The sequence below is a fragment of the Lacerta agilis genome, chromosome 7 (assembly GCF_009819535.1).
Source record: "Lacerta agilis isolate rLacAgi1 chromosome 7, rLacAgi1.pri, whole genome shotgun sequence".
Taxonomy (NCBI): Eukaryota; Metazoa; Chordata; class Lepidosauria; order Squamata; family Lacertidae; genus Lacerta; species Lacerta agilis.
The window spans coordinates 9,398,658-9,420,288 of record NC_046318.1 but is presented as its reverse complement, the minus strand read 5'-3'; the positions used below and the strand labels follow the sequence as shown (position 1 = coordinate 9,420,288).

The following is a 21,631-nucleotide window of genomic DNA, read 5'->3' as shown; positions in this document are numbered from 1 at the left end:
AGGTCTCCCTGGCTTCAGTGAAAAGCAACCCTGCAAAGGTTCTCACCCTTAGTTGGAAAGAAAACAAAAGAAACGAACTAACTCCAGTTTAAATCACAACAGTCCCCGCTTAAGCTGGACTGAGGATCGTGGCTCTGCTTTGAAAGTTAAGGTCTACTGGGTTTGTATACACACATACTATATTATCTGGGTAAAATAACCTCTCAGGGTACCTCGCCCCGCCCCCTATTTCAGAACACACGTGATTACGCACGGAATAACAGTTGCAAGAGAAACAATTAGACTGGCTTGTGTCTTTTTTTTGCTTAAAAGACTGTGCCGTCTCTGCTTTGATAGCATAGTGAGGCAATTAAAAAAGAACAGAATAATGGAATTCTTTCCCCACCCATTTCCTGCTTGCCCTTATGTCCCAGAGCGAGCTTTGGGCCCTTGTTGCGGATGTGGCCTCACGATTTACTGAACTCGGAACAGGCGTCTGGCCAAACTGCACCAACGCCTGTAGCTGTCCAAAAGGAAGCACAGGGAGGGCGGGAGGCGCTGGCCCGCATTCACTGAGTAGGTGCTAAGGAGGATGATCTTTTGATTAAAAAGCCAGGAGAGGATTCTTTTGGAGTCCCCATCCCATTACAAACTAAGACTACAGTCAGACAGGTGAAAATGAACATATACATTTTAAGGCATAATGAGAAGTCGCCAGCCTCTTGGAAATTCACGGTTTCGGCTGCTAAGTGATGCAGCTGAACCAGGTAAAGTCAAGGTGGCCGGGTCTTAAGCTGCTTTAAGGACCAGAACCACATCAGCGCCAAATGCACCGTTGATTTTAGAGGTGGCCGTTTTCCTCTCGTGGGTTCCTACTGAGATCTTTACCACTCGGGAGTATGTCCCGGGTGTCGAAAGGGACGGGCTGCAAACGCACTTGCGCGTGGAAAACAATGCCACCCAGATGCGCAAGACTTTTATTTCCAAGAGTGCACTCCGCCCTACATTTATGGACTGGGGAATTCCATACATCTCCACGGGACGTGAAATAGACACGCGTCTTCCAGCGCGTTTGGGATCCAGGCGTCGAAGCTCCACTTCCTACGCAGGCAACGCAAACAGACCACAAATCATAGGGTACCTCTGAGAGACAGACAATTTATTTGGAGTGAACATACCTTTTCGACATAGCTTATTTGTCAAGTTCAAATTCGTGTGCGCGTGTGCGGGCAATGGTGTCAACTCGGTGGAAGAAGTGCTGTTTTTTTTGTGGGTGAGATGCTAACGATGAGAAGGGGAGGGCGGGGGGTAGGGAAGTTCGAAGAAGAAACTAAAATTGGCATGCCACAAATCAATTTTTTTTTGTTTTTTAGAAAAAGGAAAAAAAAGGGAGGGGGAAAAACAGAATAGACAAACAGCTCCCTCCCCAAGAAGCTGAATTCGAATCTCGCGCCTGGTAAACGCAGAAGGACGGCTCTATAAACTAGTGGAACGTGCTATGGACTTAAATAACCGTGAAGACATTGATCCCTTAAGGCTGCAGCCAAGTGACAGTCTTTTCGTTCTCTCTCCTTATACCAGCAACTTTTAAAATCCTTGCTCGGTTTTTGCGACGGAAAAAACGTCTCTGGTTTGGAACGGAAACTCTCCAAGTCTTTCTCTCTCTGCGTGCGTCTCTCCACCTCCCGCCGCTCAGTCCCTCGGGGCCCAGCCTGTCTGCCCCCCCCCCCCATTCCACCGTCTTGCCTCCCTCCCCCGGCCTGTCCCAGGGAGGCGGACGGGGTGGGCGTCGGTCGTTAGGAGCAGAACATTTTGCTGCCTGCTTTGGGGAAAGCCAGAAAGTCTTTGCCAGAGTCCTGGGGCGCAGCCAGGCCTGCCAGCTGCCCCTTGAGCACGGCGGTGGCGCCGCCGCCCAGCGAGCGCCCCAGGGCCCCCGTCTCCAAGAGGGAGCCTTTGGTGGTAGCCCAAGACACTGCGGTGCCGCTCAAGGCCTGGTTCAAAGTACTGTGCCGGAAGAGCGGGTCGTGGAACACGCCGTCAACCCAGTTCCTGAGGTTGGTGACGGGGGAATCCTTCGGGTGCCTCTCCAAGACGCCCCCAGCCGTCGGGGCCGGCGCGGCGCTAGAGGCACTGGACGCCCCCTGCTGGCGCTTCAGCATGCACGACGGGTACTCGGCCTGGTTGAGCGAGGTGGCCGTGTGCGCCAGGGACCAAATCCTCGGCTTGCTGGACGCCTCCAGGAGCTGCTGCTGCTGCTGGTAACACGGCTTAGCCTCGCAGCTCCTCTGCCGCGCGCTCAGCAGCTCCGCCGCCTCGCAGCCCTCCGCGCCCGCCGTCGGGTCCTTGAGGCAGCTCTTTGCCCGCTCGAGGGGGCTTTCCAGCGGGGCGGCGCCGGCGCCCATGGAGGAGGGATCCTTGCAGGCCTCGGTGGCGCACGCTTCCCCCTCCGCGTGGCCGAAAGCCGCAGCCTTCAGCTCGCCCTCGGAGCTCTCCGACTCCAGCGGGTCGTAGTCGTCCAAGTCGCTGAGGCCCAGCTCTTTGTCCTCCTTGCTGGCCGGCTCTGAGCAAAGGAGGGAAAAGAGGGCACGTTACAAACGAGACGGGCAGGGCGCGGCAAATACATTTGCAGTTGAGGTTCTTAGCTAGTTGAGGTTCCTGCATTGCAGGGGGTTGGTCTAGGGCTCCCTTTCAGCTCTAGGAATGCAATGGCTTTAAGGCTAGGACTTCTCCTTCACCCATTCTCTGTCTCTGTTTTGCTTCCCCTCATTGATTCTTCACAACAGCTCTGTAGGATGTGCAGTTAACAGCAATCCCATTTTACTAACCGGAACCAGAAGTGGGCAGTCACTTGTGTTCGGATATGTATAGGGGGACGTGACCAGCTTATATCGACTGCGCCCCTTTACCTGGCCGGACAAAGTAGGCGTGGCTCTCACAGGGAGGATTTCCTGTAGACCCTGTGAGATCCAACTTCCCCTAGTGCGTGCCTTTCTAGGAAGCACGTATTGTTGGTTTGACTGCCTTGTAAACGTCCCCCAAACTTACCCAAGGTAACCCAACCACTGCATGGCTTCCAAAAGTTTTGAAACGCAAATGAAATGCCGGTGTTGCGCTCAGGCCTAGCAAAATAAGCGACACACTTTTTGTACGCGAGGAAGCAAACCTTTTAAAGGTTTTGGTCGGATGGAAACAGTTGCAAAAGCCCAGCAGGGGCAGCCCTCATTTGACAGCCCCCTTCCCCTGTCAAAGCAGAGCTCGACAGACTCAGAAGGTACACTGGCCGCCTAAGGACAATCTCTCGAAAACCCCAGGACATAATGGGGACACTGGCAGCGCAGCTGAACTGCAAATCCAGAAGCCTCTTTATTGCATTAAAGGCAACACATCCATACTTTTTTTTGGTCTCCTGGACTCCCAACACCCATCACCCTTCTGTTTCCCCGTGTGCCCAGTATCCTCGTCCCAGAGGAGGGCGACAGGGATAAGATAGCTCCTGCCTCCAGTATACTGCTAAGAGACATGGAAGATACCCTCGAGTTTCTCATTCTTCAAGCTCTCCCCTTGACCCTCTCCCTCGTCCTCGTCCTCGTAGGGTCTCTTTTCGTCCGCACACTTGTTTCTGGGGGGCCAAGTCATCTTGTTCTCCTTCTTGAGCCTCCTCCTGGCGTTGGCGAACCAGGTGGAGACCTGCGTGAGGGTCATCTTGGTGATGATGGCCAGCATGATCTTCTCGCCTTTGGTCGGGTACGGGTTCTTGCGGTGCTCCTGCAGCCAGGCCTTCAGCGTGCTGGTGGTCTCCCGAGTGGCGTTTTTCCTCCGCGTCCCTCCATCCATGGTACCATATCTAGGGGGGGGGGGGAAAGAGTGTGTCAGTGAAAATGCAGCGCCAACGAGCCGGAAGAAAGCACCACCACCCACATGGTCTGATTCACCGGCGCAATTCTGTTTCCCGTGAGAAAGGGATCCGGGTATCAAAGGTTCACCTTTAAATATTTTCCCTCTTTCTACAAAACCCAGACCGCGCTGGTCTTATCAGGAAAACGGTTCAACTTGGTTAAGCCAAGCAGCTAGAAAGACAGAGCGTTTTGGATACACAATTTGTGATCAATAGGACCTTAACCAGGTTGCTATCCTTCCTATACTTACTTGGGAGTAAATCCCCCTTGAAAATGGGGTCGCACAGTTAATCTTGTTACAGGTGGGTAGCCGTGTTGGTCTACCATAGTCGAAACAAAATAGAAAATTCTTTCCAGTAGCACCTGAGAGACCTTAGAGAAGAATTTTCTATTTTGTTACAGTTAATCTTGTGATTTAGGCTCACCTCGATCATGGATGGAGTCTTTGGGACTTGCCTCGCAAATAACTTACTCGGGGCAAGACCAATGTACACCTGATCTAAATCGGAAGTAGCCTATAGACAGCCTCAAAACAATGGCACCCGGGCTCCTGAAAAGCGTGCTGCGGATCTTGTACACGCTTACTCTGAAGTGAGTCCCTGTGACTTCTGAGTTTGCACCGGATTGCAGCCTGAAAGCCCAGTTCTCTGCATGTCTACTTCAGGAGGAAAACAGCCGCCCTTGGGAGGCGTCCAAATTTCAAAACCTGCAAAATGGATATGCTAAAAAATAAAAATAAAAAGTCTACTCTTGCTCCAGCGCTCTGAGAGAGTCCACCGAAGTAACCTCGGGGCGCAGTTATTAATAAAAATATTTATTTTATTATTAGTAAATTTATCTCCTATCCATTCCATATATATATATATATATATATATATATATATATATATATATATATATATATATATATATATATATATATATATATATATCTGCTGCACAAGACACTGGGCTATACCTGAATATTTAATGCACACCATCTAAGGAAAGGTCATCAGCACCCAGTGGGCTTAAAAGGTTGGAACAGCGTAAGGAGTATTCTTGGTGTGTGTGTGTGTGTGTGTGTGTGTGTGTGTGTGTGTGTGTGTGTTTTAAAAGCAATAACCTCACAAAATATTTTAAAAAATGTAATAAAAAATTGTTCGGCACATTTGTAAACGTGGTGGGGGAGTGACAAAAAGCGGCCCCAAACCTGCCCATGTAAACGTAAAAAGAGAAGCCGGTAGGGGATGCGCAAACATTTTGGTTCACACGTGCCAAATGATGAGTGAAAGGCCAACGTGACGTCTTGCTCGTGTGAACGAACCATCGCGAGCTCAACGCAGGCAGGACTTCCTGGCACCTTAAACGCCCTGTTGTTCAACGGGACCAATCCATACTTTTAAACAAGGGCTGGACCATTTGAGGTTGGCACCTCAGGTGAATGATTTGCAGGGGCTAAAGAGTCGTCAAAAATTGAAGCCTCGGAAAGAACTTCCCTATCATCTCACAGTGTTTTTCAGCACAGTCGGTTTCATGCGTTCAGATCCCAGTTAATGAAGTGTGCCCTACTCAAGCGGAGAGAATGGATGCGCGTGCACGTGTGAAGCAGCCCGTGGAAGCCAGTCGGGAAGAGGTATTTGTGATTAAATCAATACGGATCTATTGCTGTGATAGCGCAGATTCTATCTATCGCATAGATCGAGCGCTAAGGCAACCACAGTGCTTTCCTACTATCCCTGGACAATATCCACCAGCTTATAGGGATGCTGTACTTGATGCTGTGCCTTGCCTTCGGATATATTGTGTTTCGCCAATGAAGGCGTTTCTTCCTTTCTCACTTCGTACCTTGGGTATCAAAGCCCACCATTGGACTTCGCATGTGTATCTCCTGTGGAAAGCGGAGGGATACGAATGAAATGGCATACGGGAGCTAATTGGGATCGACTCCGTGAACTCTTTCATCAGGCGTGGGGAAACCTCCCCCCGCGCCAGACTACAACTCCCATCAGCCACACTACAACTCCCATCAGCTCCAGCAAGCATAGACACTGACCAGCGATGATGGGAGTTTAGCAACATCTGAAGCATAGTTTCCCAAAGTTGGGTCCCCAGCTGTTTTTTGGACTACAATTCCCACCATTCCTGACCATTGATCCTGCTAGCTAGGGATGATGGGAGTTGTAGTCCAAAAACAGCTGGAGACCCAACTTTGGGAAACCCTGATCTGGAGGACCAAAAGTTCCCCACACCTGATTAAGATCAAGGATGGAGACCAGGCTTTCCCCAACCGGATGACCTATAGATGTTGTTGAACTACAACTCCCATTATCGAGTTGGCCGGGCTGACTGACGCTGATGGGAACTGGAGTTCAACAGAGTGGAGGGCCGCAGGAAAAACCCGCTTACTCCTTCGTAAAACGGATCGGGTCGCAGTATTGATCTCCATTTAATCAAGGAGGACTTGCTTCCAAAGAAATATAGCCAGGAGAGGAGGGATGTCACAGAGATTAAGATCGGGCTGGCAGACGAATGAAAGAGGTCAAAAAGAAAGTTTTTGCATTTGCTGCGGGCTCCTCCAAAAACGAACCGGAGATTAGAGGTGTAAAAGTAGCTCCGGATCAGTGCAGAAGAACAGGTTCATTTCGTGCAGACAACACGGAAACATAACTTGTTATTGGCATTTATACAGAGAGATAAAGAGCGGACGCAATTAAAGCTCCATTTAAACCCGTGACAGCTCGCCGTTTCTTTCTTTCGGGAATTCGCTGGCTTTTAGGCGCCTTGGTTTCTCGCTGGAGTCAACGGGGGTCTGAGCCGCTTCAGGGCAGGTTCACACGTGCACGCTACACCGATTCCTCGTGTCTCTGATTTGGTGAGCAGCCTCTGCTGAAAAGCACGGCCGTTCTCTGCTTGCTTCAGATGCATTCAGGATCCCGGCTTGCAAGCGCTCCATCGGTGAGATCAGAGATACATCTGACTCTGATACAGTGGAGGCTTATTCTGGCCACACTCGTTTCCTACCGGTCCTTTGAGAAAAGCACAAACTGAAGACGTTTCCTGATTAAGAAGCGCAACTAACCACCTCTCCTCTCCTCTCTCTCTCTCCCATGGGCCCCCACCGCCTTTTCCTGCCCCGCAATGAATGGCTGATAGTTTGTTTCTTACCTGTCATATTGATACTGACTGAGCGTGTGGTCGTATGGATAGTATGCGGCCGCCTGGGTGATTCCCGCATGCGCAGATCCGCTCCCATCCTTCGAATCAAAGCTGTTCTGGAACATGAAAAGCAAAGGCGTCTACTTATCAGCGCTCCCCTCCCCCACGGGCAGTGCGGGTGGTGGTGGTGGGGGGGCAGGAAGGGAGACACGCGCAAATGGACACGTTTTTATTTATTTTTGTAACGGAGAAACGCATCGAGGAGCAAAAACAAACAAACAAACAAAATCCTCTAGCACATTTTCAAAGCTAAACAGGATCCGGCTTGACTTCGAATGGGATGAGAGGCCACGTGTTGAGATTCCTGCATCGCAGGGGGTTAGGATAGATGGCCCTCGGGGTCCCTTCCAAGTTACTCTACACTTCTGTGATTCTATCAGGGGGTTAAACTGTTTAGGCTGCAAACTTGGGCACAAGTCCCACTGAACTCAGTACAGCTTACTTCCGAGTAGACCAGCAAGTGCTTACAGTTCTTCAATTCCTGTAGAATGGACTTGCGTTTAATTGGAGAGGAACATGAAGTTCCTTGCACTCTGTCCACTGACTCAATGTTTAGGCATCTCTTGGCCCGATTTGATGCACGTTTACTCAGAGGAAACCTTATTTTCCTGCAATGGAATTTATTTACTCACAGGAAAGCTGGTTTAGCCTCTGCAGTCCCACTGGAGTCCAGTGCTTTCCTTCATCCGACTAAGAATGGTATTTTATACACACTGAGCTCCGAGAGCAAGTGATTAGGGATAACCAAGGGTCAAATATCACCTACAGCAGTGGTGTCCAAACTTTTTTTAAAGAGGGCCAGATTCGATGAAGTGAAGGGCCGTGAGGGCTGACCAAAGGGCCGACCGAAGTTGTTAGTCTTTTTTTTTAGGATTGAAGTTGTTGAGGTTTTTTTTTAAAGGATTTTACTCCCTGAAACAAGTGCGAAAGTTGAAGTGCCCTCTTAAAACAGGCTGCAATCATCAATAAACATACTTTCCTTTAAAAAGGGGGGGGGCAATTGCAATAAATGGGACAATGGGAAGTGACCTGTTGGCCACACAGAGAAGTGTATACGAAGAGTTGATTTCTTAACGCAGACATTTTATGCATAATTTTACATTTAAACATTCGGTGAGCAAACTAGAGTTCCTGTTCCTGTGACAACTCCAGACTCGCTTTCTTGGGTCAGTTTCAGTACACAGACAGAGATCAGCAATGCCACGATGTCTTAGCTCTTATCATTTATCTCTAATTAAGTAGTTGGATCGCAGAGATCAGCAGACAATAGTTTTCTCAGAGTTTATTACCGTCTATCTCTAATTACCTAGTTGTAGGCTGATCTCCGTGTTGTTAGACACCTGAATTAGCAACGCCTATGATTGACTGAAGTTTCTCACAGCCCTTATTCGTATTCACTTCGGATTACCCCATGGCACATAGACAGGTTACATAGCCGTTGGCTAATTAAACAACCCATGCCCTTTTAAACTCTCTCTCTGTGGATTATTGTTATTGTTTGCTACTACGTTTTGTTTTTTTATATTGTAAACCGCCCCGTGCTCCTCGGATGAAAGGCGGCATAGAAATTTAATGAATAAAATAAATAGGAAAAACATTTTGTAATCACTCCAGGTTTGCTTGTACTGTTACTAGCGATACAACTCTAACTCTATCTACACTCACACACACGTGGGGATGCACAACACAAACGTTGCTATTAAAAAGTGCATAACTATAAATTAGGTCCCTCTTAACTTGATGAGGTTTACTCCCAAATGAGTGTCTTTAGGATCTCAGCCTTCCTGAACGTCCTTAGGTTGAGCCGGGAAGCTTCTAGCTAAGCTGCGACTCTCTCAGTTTGTTGACTTGGAAGAGCCAATGTCCCTTGGTAAGGGGTCAGTGGGGGTTTCCTTCTTGCCCAGTCAATGCGTTGAGGTGGTAAGTCGTGCATGATAGCCGAGCTCGCTGCGCAGAAGACTTACCAAGGAGTAGAAAGCCGACGCCTCCGTCCCGTAGGTCACGTAGTTGCCATAGCCTTGCGTGTTCGTGTAGGGACTCCCATAGACTCCCAGGGCAGCTGCCGAGTTGAGCTCGTGCCTGGCCGTGGCTAGCAGCCTGCTCTCGTACACGGGGCAATAGACGGGGGTCTGAGCCGAGGCTGCCGCCCCAGAGTCCGTGAGGGTCCTGCCGGTGGTCTCACAGCAAGTGGTCAAGGAGTTGGTGGTCATCAGGAACTAGGAGGAGAGAAGACAGGGCAGTGATCGGGGAAGGGGCAGCTAACAGCCATGGTGACCAACAGGCCGATCTACCAACCAGTTCTCTAGCGAAATCAGTGAGGTTTCGCACAACCCACTGACTTCCGTGTCCATTGGTTTTAATGAGCATCTCTTCTTCACGTTGTTTAATCCGGAACAACCGCCACCCCCTCTATCAGACCCTACAAAGGGCACAAACACGGGACAGCGCGGTCCATCCGTGTTATCACACAGAAGGGTGGTGAAACGCGCGATGAAACGGTCGTCTGCAACCGCCCAGTCACTTGCAGAATCTCCTCAGCTCCCAAGATGGAGGGGGGGGGGTGGTGGACACCCAGGCCGAATAGCGGAAGGGAAAGGCAGTGGAAGGAAGTGGCTGCAATCCTATACACGTTTACCTGGGAGCAAGTCCCATTGTGCTCAATGGGGCTGACTTCTGAATAGACCTGCATGGGATTGCACCTTTAGTGATCTTAAATAAGTACCTTATATATTATGTTAAACCCAGTGGCTTAACTGGTTTGTGGATCGGGGAGAAATTTAAAGATCGGTTGGGGAGGGGGGAAACCTAGTTCCAGTTCACACTTGTCAACTAAAGAGAAAGAGAGAGAGAGAGAAAATACTTTTCAGTTTTTAATGCAGTATTCCGGCGAGCTAGAATGCTCACATTAACATTAATACATACATCCGTCTCGGTTCTAGAACACATTTGTTTCCAAGTAAAAAGTACTGAGAATGTTAAAGAAGTTTAATCCCAGATCCTTCGCGAGAGATAATTGAACATTTCTTTTAACTGCAGATTCCAACACCCACTTCAGTCCCACAGTGGTGGTGGTGGTGGTGGTGGTGGTTCGGTCCTGCTCTCTTTTAAGGGTACGATCCAGAAAGGAGCTGAGCCGAGGCCTCAGCTGATACAGGGCCCCTGACTGCAGCTACCTCGCACCCCACCCAAGTTCCTGCTAAACGAAGTGGCCCGTGAATCTGGCTTGAACCAGCCAGTTGTTGTTGTTGTTGTTGAAACGGCTTCCATCCACCAGCTTACTTCAGAGTAGGTCCGCGGACCCGTGGGAACGAGTAAAACCCTCTGAGATCAATGAACACCCGAGACCTTTCCATCTTCAGCGCGCTGCAGGAGTAATTCGTTGCAGTGCTAGCTAGCACCCCTCTGAAACCAGAGACTTTCCAAATCTCAGGACGCGGCTCTCCAACCCAATCCTAAACGATACCCCCCCTTGACTCCAATTTAACCCCCTCACTGTTAACATTCTCACTCTAGGACAAGGTCCCTCCGAAATAAGCCTCGGTGAATCCAGGACAGATGGACTTTCTCAACCAGTTCGTGGTTAGAGCACCGCAGCATTAGGATACCAAGGCGACAGTCTCCTTTTTACCTGGAAGTAAGTGCCTTTGGTGGGGCCTTACTTCCGCGTAAAGATGGCAGTCACTGCTCTTGGGGAAGGGCGGGGTTCCATCCCTTCCCACAGCCCCCAGTTGATCTGAAAGCATACCAGGTCCCTACAAAAGCGCCTCCCATGAGATGGGAATTCTCCTGCGCGCCTTCACAGAGGAGGGCAGCGAAAGGAAAGGGCGTAGTTGCGACGGGAGTCCGGCAGGACTTACCTGGGGTGCAGACGAGTAGGGGTATCCGAACTGGGGGTAGGACATGGCCACGGGGGGCTCCCAGGCTCCAGGAACAACCAGGAGAGGCGCTGGATCCGCGAGCTCCGGAGGCTGCCTCGCTGTGCCGTATTGGCCCCGAGTGATGGATAATCCGAGCTTCCTAGGGGCTTAGAGGACCAAGCACAAAACCATCTTGAATTCATCTGCCTTGGACCTGAAACTATATTTTAGTGTGTGTATTTGGGGGGGGGGGAGTTTGCCTCCCCTCCCCCGCACAACATACACACACACACAACTCGCGATCTTAAAAAGATGTGCATAGGCGGCGTGGCGCTACTTCAACACGAACAACATAAAAGGCACGGTTGCTCTTTCATGGGGGGAAAATACATATTTTGCCCACACACAGGCAGCAGAGGCGGAGGGAGGGAGGGGAAGAGAACCACCCCTAGCTCAAACACACATGTCAAATCGAACATCTGACGTCAAGAAGAAGGGAAAAAAAAACCTACAGAAACTGCCTCTCGTTCGCATATTTGTGTGCACCTTTGGGGTAGAACACGGCCTGGAATTTAAACCAAATTACCCAGGATGAAAGTTTGTTTTCAAACGCCTCAGAGCACGCTGGATGATCGCTATTTGAGGGAGTTCTCCTGCGCTGATAAGGAAAGCGAACCCCCAAACGTACAAAATGGCAAGATCCTGAACGGTTCATAATTGCATCTCAGGTATCAATAGTTTGGAGAGGAGAAATCAGTGTCGTCTCTCTCTCTCCCCCCCCCCCCCCCCGAATCACTGAAGGGTGGTCAGCACTTTTAATTAGAAATTAATTAATGAGCAACTGCCTGCTGCTTCCTCCCACTCCTCCCTGCCCTGCAGTCATCAGTCCCACTTACAAACGAGGCCGCTGGAAGGGCAGGCGCGCAGGCGAGGCTTTTAAATCAACAGTTGAAACGAGCTCCTGAGCTGACAGCCAAAGCACGTGGAGAAGGCGACCCTTGGGACGACCCCAAAGCCCCGCCACCAAAGTGCACGTTAGGAAAGGACAAGGAATGGACATTTATGCTGAACGGACATTATGTTAGACGTTTTGGGCTTTAAAAACTTTTTGGGGTGGGGAGATATGGAAAACCAAAGTGAGGAGAGACCACGACTTTGAATAAACTTCAGGCCATGGAGTGGCAGGGGGAGAGTGATCTTCAAACTCAGGCCAGATTTGATTTGCAAAGCGAGAGCATCTATCCACACTCAAAACAACAACTGACATTCATACAGCATTGTACAAGCTTCAAACTACTTCGCATGGATTATCTCAGGAATCCTTACAAGAGCAATGCAAAACTGAGTGTTTCCAGGTAGGTTTTCTAAAAAATTGGGGCACGGGTCCAAATTTACATTAAAAATTGCATATGCTAACTTATATGTCTATGTGCAGATATAGACAGCAAAGTCAACTAATTTCTCATCCAAGCCACTCTAGTTAAAAAAATCCAGTTAACTGGTACCCACTTCAGATGTGTTCCACTTTAATTCATTTAACCAGTAGTAAAGTGAATTTCCCAACAGATCCTGCTTCAAATCAATTAAGCACCCGTTCAATTATCCCATTTCATTACCTCCAACTCATCTTAAGAGAAAGTCATCTTCAACTGATGTAGTTCCCCAAATTTACACCCTTATACCTCAAATTAATGTCAATTAAGACCATCTCTTTCATTTCCCCCTGAATTAATTATCCACTAGAAACACTTGGGGCACACAGAGAAAAAGATCTGGGATCTGAGATACTTAGGCTCACCACTAGCTACAGCCTGGTCAGTATCATCATCCTGGTCTTGCAGTGTAGGACAGATGCTGAGAGGGTGGTTGGCCTAAAACCTCTTAGCAAGTTCATAGGGGAGGGGATTTTCTGGTTCATAGTCTGTTTCCCCCACTACCTGTACTAAGGTAGCTCTCAAACTCTCTCTTAGTGGTTATGATTTTTTTGTTGTGTGGGAATATCCAAGTTTTCTGGGCAGGTAGAATATGTAAACTAGTTCATATTTTTTTAAATCAGGAGACTGATCGAAGAATACCACCCATTGCAGTTGTGATTTCCTGGAATAAATATAGTAGCAGCTCCCCGTATTGTCAAGCATAGTACCCTTCCTCTGGTGTGCACTCTCTCACTTGTCCAATGATCCCCTCAGAGCTCTGACAGGGAAACAATAAATCAGCTTTGTCACACCTGGCTTTCAGTCCTTAATTTAATCGACATTGTTCTGAGTGGCAGCACGGAAATATATGAAATAAATGTGGTTCCCTCTCTGTGTCATACAGATTCACTACCAGTGACCGTCAAACTTTCACACAGTTTTATCAAACTGTGCCCCTTTCTCTCAATGCCTAGCTGGCATCCATTAGCTCCCCTGAATCCCAGTGTCCAAGAGTCGCTAGTTATTATATTATAACATGAGATCATAGAACAGCACTACCCTCTCTTTAAAACAAACTCTGATATTTGACCAGAGACTCTGTTTGAATGAGAGCAGAAGGCAGAGCTAGGCCTGTCTTAGTCCCTCCCTTTTCGCACCTTTGGATTATCTCTGGCCTCTTGTCCAAGATACATTCACAACAAGCCCTTTAAACTTCACATGAATTAGTCAAGAATAGTTATCACTCCCACCTTTGGAATGGAAGCAAGGGGAGGGAGAAAAATCTACCTTTCCTGAAAGTGTGTTTTAAGAGGTGGCTAATTTACTATGTGATCTGTGTATACACTCTTATTTCATTTTATGACTACAAATATAAGACTACATCAGAAAGTCATTTTCTTGGAGACTTATTAAACCGTAGATCTCAGATTTCTGCCAAAGCCCCTTGTTAGACCTTTTTATTCTACTAGGGAAGTTTAAGTGTTTAATGGGAGTGGTGCTTTAAATGTTTAATGAGAATGATATTTGGTCTTTCTTGATTTCTGTCTCTCGTTGTTAGCCCAAGTTGCCAGCACCATCGCTGGAAGGAGCAATGCACATTTCATTGATGTTAGTAGCAAAACGCCAATTAATTTTAATGGAGCTGGAATTTCTGCAATGCTGAGTGCTGTCTGGGGCTCAAAGGCCCACCCTCAATTCTTTAGGCAAGTCAGGGGTCTCTCATTCTCAGTGCGTGATCCTAAACATTTGGATCCTTAAAGACTTATCTATAGTCTTCCTTCTAAGTGAACATGCTGGCCTCAGCTGGAAAGAGCTAAATGCTCAGCAGGATGGTTTCAGATAGGAAAGCCACCGCCATCAGTAAAGTGGGATTAACAGGCTACAATATTCTGGGTGAAGGAAGGAGGTAAAATCAGAAAGAATTTGGTACTTTAGAAGGTTCACCATAAAGATGAAAACTGCATTCAATAGGCAAATGCTCTGCAAATGAAGTTTTGTTTGAACTTGCTTCCCATTTATGGAAGTCGGTTGCATGGAGGGTGACAGAAGCCCTAGCTGAAACCTATGAAAAGTACAGGATGCTACGCAAACTCTTGATGGTTTGGCTAGGCCAGGCATAGGCAACCTTCGGCTCTCCAGATGTTTTGGCCTACAACTCCCATGATCCCTAGCTAACAGGACCAGTGGTCAGGGATGATGGGAATTGTAGTCCAAAACATCTGGAGAGCCGAAGGTTGCCTATGCCTGGGCTAGGCTGAAGGTCTATCTCTTTCTCTCCCCATTTAGAAGGGTAGGCCAGGATGTAAATTCAGCAAAAATGTTCACTTTGAAGACAGTTCAATTGTGATTTATTTCCGGCATGTTTATTAATCCTAAAGGATTTATTTACTTATAGTATTACTCTACTTAAATTCTAGTTCTGACCATAAAACAGCAGGGGATATCCAGCAGCAGTCATACTCAGGGTCCACTCACTGACTTCAATGGATCTACAATATGACTGCCATTGGATACACCCAGGAAATCTATTTTTTTTGGAAAGTAAGTGATTTCAAAAAGTGAGCAAAAAGATTCTTTTTAATCATTTTTTTTTCAAGGTGAGAGTGGGCTCTTACCCTCCTTAGTAACTCCCGCTAAATTCAGAGGAGCCTTTACTTTCGGTTAAATGAGAGAAGTTCTTACTAATAAGTTGGCATACCATTACTACTGGTTTCACCACCCCTATCAGTCCCCTTCACCTTGTCACCTTTATCTAGGCCTCTCCTGGAAAGTCCAGTACTGTACATATAATTTTCCTCCAGGACCTTTTGTGTATGCGTTTGTATTGGGGAGCGTGGAGCGTAGGGGATACAGAAAAACCTCAACCTGTGAAAAAATCGGGATACTCTGCCTAAAGGAACTTGCAGTGGGCAAATTAGCCAGACCCAGGGCGGGCGGGTTTCTGTGCGTATTTGCGCGCGTGGAGAGGGGAGGGCAGCTGTGGCGGGGGAGGGAGGGATGAAAGGAGTGCAGACTTGCTCGGAGAGCTGCCTGGGTTCAGACATGTGAATAGCCCCAGGGTCACACTCTAATTAATGATGATGTTCCCTTCTTCTCCCCAGCTGGAAGACTTGGTGCCTCCCAGGGACGAATCTGCCCGCTCTGACAGCTCGATTGAGGGTGATGGATGACTATCTGGAGACCGCAGTACACCTAATATAATCATATCTGCTGCGTAATTGCTATAATTTACAGAGGCAAAGCCTTGGCTCTAGGAGGAGGAGCGCGTTAAAAGGCAGCAAAGGAGCTCAGCAGCCCCTTCAAAAGAGAGGGCCACCCTGAACCTAGTTTAAGCGCGTTTACCTGGGAGTAAGAGACACAAGGGAGGCTTACCCCGAAGTAGATGTCTTCAGGTTTCCGGTGCTAGTTCCCTGGAACTTTGGTGAGACACTGGGCTCATTCATACTGCCCTTTAATGTAGATAATATTTGGGAAGGGTAAGTCTGGGAAGGCAGTGATTTTGAGGAGAGCGTCATACGGACAGTGGAGAAGGAACGGAGGTTTTGGAAACTTAACCAGTCACATTAAACGACAGTGCGGACGACCCCCTCCCCCCCCGTTTCCACTCGCATTGTATTTTGTAGGGCATGTTCATACTCAAATGAACATGCCCTACTTCCAAGGAAGTGTCCAATTCCACGTGTGTGGTTTTTTTAAACTTTAAAACAAGTCCCAATATTGTTCGTCAGGAACTGAGACCAAACCGGGGAGGAAAGAGTTAACACCCTCTCACCCCCCCCCCCCCAAATGCTTCTGCTATCTCTCTCCGCTCCGCCTGCGGCTTTTAAGTGAAAATAAATACTTCCAGCACATGTCCAAACACAGATCTATCGCGCGCTATATGTGGGGTGTCCCACCTAGTCCGCAAACAAGGTTGTGATCCTGTGCACGCCTGTCACGGAGTCAAGCCCACTTCTGCACTGTAAAGTTTATTTGGGTAGATCTGGAGGTCGCAACACAAATCGGTAGAACTTTCGCGGAAGGAGGCATAAGATTGCAGCGGTTGTATTGAAATCTAAGAAATTCATATTTGCAGGGCGTACAAAACAGGTTCCCCGCCCCTAGGTTGTTCCAGCATGTATGCAAGTGAGTAAAAACGTGTGTAGAAAGCAACGCTTGAACGGCTTTGCAGGGTAACTCGCTCCACAACGAACCAGCCAAGTCAGGACGGCACGCAGATCACTTAAAGCGGTTCATGGCGGCAGCTCAAATAGTTTAGGGATCGCAGACGCTTTACAAATAAATGGGTGGGGGGGGGGCTGCTTCATGGGCAGGCTGTGACATTAATTTCTTCCCTCCACCGGCTGCATTGGTAAAACTGTTTCTCCTCCTCGTAGCCTGCCTGTCGTTGATGAAGGAGCCAGCCAACCAGCCGACTAGAGGAACATCTTTCAGAAACCAAAGCCAAAGTTTGCAAGTACTTAATGGAGACTGGGGATGGTAGCAGCCATCAGAGCAGCTGCAGGTCTAGCCAGGCTTACTCAGAAGGCAGAACCCCAGTAGATGGGATGGGAGTCACTTCTAAGGAAATTCGCTTTAGAGACCGTGGTCCTAAACAGGATGCAAGCCTGTGCTCCTCTACCTGGGAATAAGACTCACCGAAACTCAGTGGGACTTACTTTCGAGTAGACCCGCTTTTTAAAAAAACAAATAAATGATTGCACTCTGAGGGAGAGTAAGCCCCACTGAACGAGGACCATCTCTGAAGAGAAAGGGAAACCCGAGAGCCACCTAGCCTATACATTGCAGGTATACAATACCAGGAGGTGGGGGTGGGGTGTTTACTGCAACACGCAGGCGCGTCGCCCTCCAGGGGACGGGGGCGGGGTGCAACCTCCCAGATCTCCAAAGGAGTTCAGCGTTAAACGTTGCAATTAGCTGACTGAGGCAGACAACTTTTACAGATGATGGTGCAATGTTTTCTTCTCTCCCCCCCCCCTTCCGCCAAACCCCGCAACGTTGCAAATCGATCTCTAAACACACACACACACACACACACACACACACACACGCCTTTTTCATACATTCAAACAATTCCACCGGGATCACCAAGAACCCCCTGCACTGGCAGACGGAGGCCGGAGCAAAGAAGTTTCTCTCCCGTTTCTGGATCCATAACATAGCCTCTGCACCATGATCAATGCCATCCTTCTATACGAAATTTCCTCCCTGGGACCGTTTGAACTGCAACCCTTTATCCGCGAGAAACGCAGCAAGTCTAGGATCGCGCTGTTGGTTAGGTGCTCAGTAGAAATCAATGCGATTTTTCCTTCTTTTTGGCTAGGGACCTCCATAGCATTCTACTACAAAGTCATGGTTCGTGGCTAACTACTCCCCCCGCCCAATTGACTTCGGAGTAACAGCACGATCCGTGCTGATTGACTTGGGAATGTGTCTAATTAGGTTCAGTGGCGCCCCCCCTCCCCGCCCCCGGTAAGTATCCATAGGATTGCAACTTTAGGTTTGTATCCTCTGAAGCACGCTTCCTTGGAAGTTCAGGCGTTGGAAGGAACGAGTCTCGTGCCCGAATAAACACGCGCAAGATCGGCAGGACTTGCTTCATTCAACGCGCCTAATAGCAGGGTGCATGGCTCCAGCTCCCACACACTCAATTGGAAGTCAGCCCCCAAAGAACAAAGTGGGATCCGAATTCCCTAGAGTCCACATGAGATACTGTAGTTTTCCTCCCCCATACAGCCTAAGAGTTTCCCTCTCCTCCAGCAAACACCACGCCAAGCGCTGCCCTGTTTCCAGGCTCATCATAAATCTGTGTGAGGAAGGTGAGTTTTCTCGCAAACGCCCCACTTTTCGAGGAAAGACATTCTCATGAATTTCATTATCTCCCCATACAGCAGCAAAGCTAGAAAGTACCGGTAAGTGAGTCCTAAAGGGCAGTCCCTGCATTTAGGAGTGTACCTCGCTCACGAGGCGATCCAAGGACAGGAGTCTGAGCGCTATCCTGTGGAAAACAACAACTTTTGCGCATAAGGCAACAAGCTGACTTCTACACGTAACAGTTGAGCAGCCAGAGCGAAGCCCTTCTTTTGCCAAAGAGACCACCCAGCGTAATTATCACAACACCTCTCCCAAAATCAGAACGAGTGGGTGCTATTTCTTGAAAAACAGCAGCAGCAGCAGCAACGCAGCGTAGCAGGGCGAAGTGTGCAGCATCTTCAGGGTTTAAATCTCTGCAGATTTTTTTTCACCGTTCTTTTCCAAGAAACTAAAGCCAATGCCTGGTTTGTTTGTTTTTTTAATCCTCCCCAAGAAAACTTGAAAGAAAGACAAGTGCAGGAGCAGGCCCTAGCAGGTTAGGCAGCTGCTCTGATTGAGGTCTGCAGGAAATTGATCTGGACACGTTTTGAGCAGTTAGAGGAACCATTGGGTTATTTTTGCCCTGAATTTCTCTGCCTTAATGGCCCAGGACTAACCACTTCCTCGGGTTCCGAATTTACAATTAAATTCGGATTACAGTTCTCAAGCCACCCCTGGTAAGGAAAGAATCCGCCGCATCTTCGCTCCCAACCGCTACAAACACTCCCCCCCCCCCAAAAGCGAATAAACTAAGTTGCACTCCTGAGCATATTAACTTGGGGGCGAATCCCAAATAAAAGGAGTAGGACTTCCTCCCACACCCGTAAACACATTTTGGATCGGGCCAGAAGGGTGTTAAAGGATCTGGAGTCCGCGACCTTGGAAAAACCTTTCTCAACGCCTTTGGACTTCGGAGCTAGCGGCGTTTCTTCCAGCTTTCCTGTCTGTAAAATGGATGAAAAAGCGTAAACTAGAAAATTGAGGGTATCTCTTTGCCGGCGACCTCACCAAACCTGACACTGGACTTGAACTAGCCAGAGACCTGCAGAGGGTCTAGGATCAACCAGTGCATGTGGAGAAACTGGTTTTAGACAGGCGCCTGGTCAGACCCAACACAGAGCCCCCCCCCCCAATTTATTTTCACGCATATATCTGCACGGACGTTTTTTGTCCTTTTATTCTCCCGGCCTGGCTAATAACCAAGGCGAATTTAGTCCTGTTACCAACAACAACAAATCGATGGGATTCATTTGGCAATGTGTTTGGCTCCCCCCATTAAATCTCCCCCTTTTCTTCGACTTACAGTAAGGAATCTGTGGCGCTTCTCAAAAAACCACCTCCCCAGAGGACCAGGTTAGAAGGAGGAGGACCCACCCAGTTCTTGTCAGCGTCGAAATCTTTGCAGTCGTAGCCCAAAGCTGTGAAACCGGAGATTTTAAAAGTGTGTCGTCGAGCATGTGCAGAGTGCCTTGCAGTCACTCCTGAACCATGCACAACAACGCGACTGGGATGGGAGGGGGGAGGTGACAGAGTTTTCGGGCTCGATTTCTAAACAGCCCCACTTCTCAGGCTAGAAAACCGTTTCTGAAATCCTATACCCACTTGGCTGCGAGTCCGCCGCGTTGAACTCCGTGGGACTTCCCACGCAGTAAACAAATACAGGATTGCACCGACCAGCGCCGAGTTTACAGAAGCGATTTAAAGCACCCCCCCCGTCAAACAGAGGAACTTTACACCCGCACAGTGCCCTCCCCGCGTCTTCACGGTCCTCCAAGCTCCGACTCCTTTTCCACGTCCACCAAACTTTCTTGGCCAACGCAGCCTCCCTGCCCAAAGTCTCCTAGACCAAAGTTGCACTCTGTGCATGACCGCGAACACCCTTTCCCCCATCCCCGTGCCGAGAAGAGAAAAAAGCAAGTGTGTGAGGTGGCTTTCCTCTCAGCCCTAGGTAAACAGCGCCCAAGCCGCATGATGGATCGCCGGTAGTTTTCTCTTCCTTAGGCAGCCGGAGGTTTCCCAGCCGGCTGGCTGCAAAAGGCAGGCTATTGTTGGGGTGCGCGTGGATGGATGGATGCATAGATGGGCGGAAAGGAAGCCGGGGTGCAAGCGCACCGCCAGCAAGGAAGTGTCTCTCTTTCTTGTTACCTGCAATCACGCCGGGCTGTGCCTAGGATCTCCTGGCGAGAGCTTGTCCATGGCGAAGGGTGGCCGCGTCTTTTCGCCTCGCTCGCAGCGGCTCGCTTTGGAGGGAGCAGCAGCCACAGCAGCGCACTAATGGAGACATTGCTCAGTGTATGGAATACCTGACTGGAAGTCAGTCCGACGAGTGAGTGCCTCCAGTCCCCAGGCGCCACAGTCACTTCACTAACCCCCTGCACCGGAGTGACGTTCGAGTGAAGAGCTGCGCTTACCGCGCGCCTTTTCCTCCTCCTGATTAACACTTTCCAACGCTGCCCTCCCTCGCTCGCTCTCTCTCTCTCGCGCGCTGTTGCTGCTGCTGCTGCTGCTGCTGCTGCTAACCTCCCTCCCCCCCGCTCGCAACTTGCGCTGCTGGCCGCTGCCTGCGCAGGTCACAGCTCCGCCGGTTCGAGTCCGGAAGGGAGGGCAGTTCTCTTGCATTCCTAAGACCAGCAAACGCGCTCTTTAAAAACCAGGCGCCACATTTCTATAGCTCATTAGAAACCTTCCAAGTTCTTCAGAACCGTCGTCGTCGTAGCTATCCCCCTACAACAACCCTGGAAGGTAGGTCGATTACCTGCGGGTGGAGGATGGGGAGGTTGGGGGGGGGGAGAGAGAGAGAAAGCACCGAGGCTTGTCATCAAACACTAGTTGGGGTTGAGATGAGACCTGAACCCGGGGCTTCCTAGCTTACTGCCCACTCTCTTAACCACTATACTGTACTACAAGGGTTCATTGGGTCATTTCTGCAGCACTTTCATTGTCCAAAGCTATTTCTGACCCACTTCCAGCTTAGCATTATTAGGGACCCATTTCCACGACTGGGAAAGATGCTCACACCCTGTGCCCCTGGCAACCAAGGAGCTGGCAACAATATCAAAATTTGTGAAAACAATTTAGCCTTATAGTGCATTCCCATGCAAAACTCTTAGGTCAGTTCCACTGAGTTCAATGGGATTTGCTCTCAAGTAAACACCCATTGAATTGCAACCTTGCAACATAGGCCTAGGTATCTTTACTCAGAAGTAAGCCTCACTGTGTTCAGTGGTGCTTATTCCTAGATATGTGTGCCTAGGATTGTGATTTTCAATGCTGTCTACTCAGAAGTAAGTCCCACTGAGTTCATGGGATTTAAAGGTAAAGGCAAAGGGACCCCTGACCGTTAGGTCCAGTCGCGGACGACTCTGGGGTTGCGGCGCTCATCTTGCTTTACTGGCCGAGGGAGCCGGCGTACAGCTTCCGGGTCATGTGGCCA

The 21,631-nt window shown here is 49.1% G+C and overlaps 1 protein-coding gene across 3 annotated transcripts; it reads right to left on the bottom strand.

The window, feature by feature from the left end:
• Positions 1 to 1,114: 1,114 nt before the first annotated feature.
• IRX4 (iroquois homeobox 4) lies at positions 1,115 to 20,660 on the bottom strand. Of its 3 annotated transcripts, none has more exons than XM_033154321.1 (6): positions 20,344 to 20,660; positions 10,931 to 11,097; positions 9,038 to 9,289; positions 7,023 to 7,129; positions 3,510 to 3,823; positions 1,115 to 2,539 (listed from the first exon to the last, which is right to left on the bottom strand). In XM_033154321.1, exons 2-6 carry the CDS (start codon positions 10,973 to 10,975, stop codon positions 1,776 to 1,778), a joined length of 1,482 nt encoding a protein of 493 aa, XP_033010212.1. In that variant the 5' UTR covers positions 10,976 to 11,097; positions 20,344 to 20,660; the 3' UTR covers positions 1,115 to 1,775. The 3 variants fall into 3 exon arrangements, with proteins under 3 accessions (XP_033010212.1, XP_033010213.1, XP_033010215.1); XM_033154322.1 differs by lacking the exon at positions 20,344 to 20,660 and adding an exon at positions 9,796 to 9,902 and having other exon boundaries at positions 10,931 to 11,054; XM_033154324.1 differs by lacking the exon at positions 10,931 to 11,097.
• Positions 20,661 to 21,631: the final 971 nt, after the last annotated feature.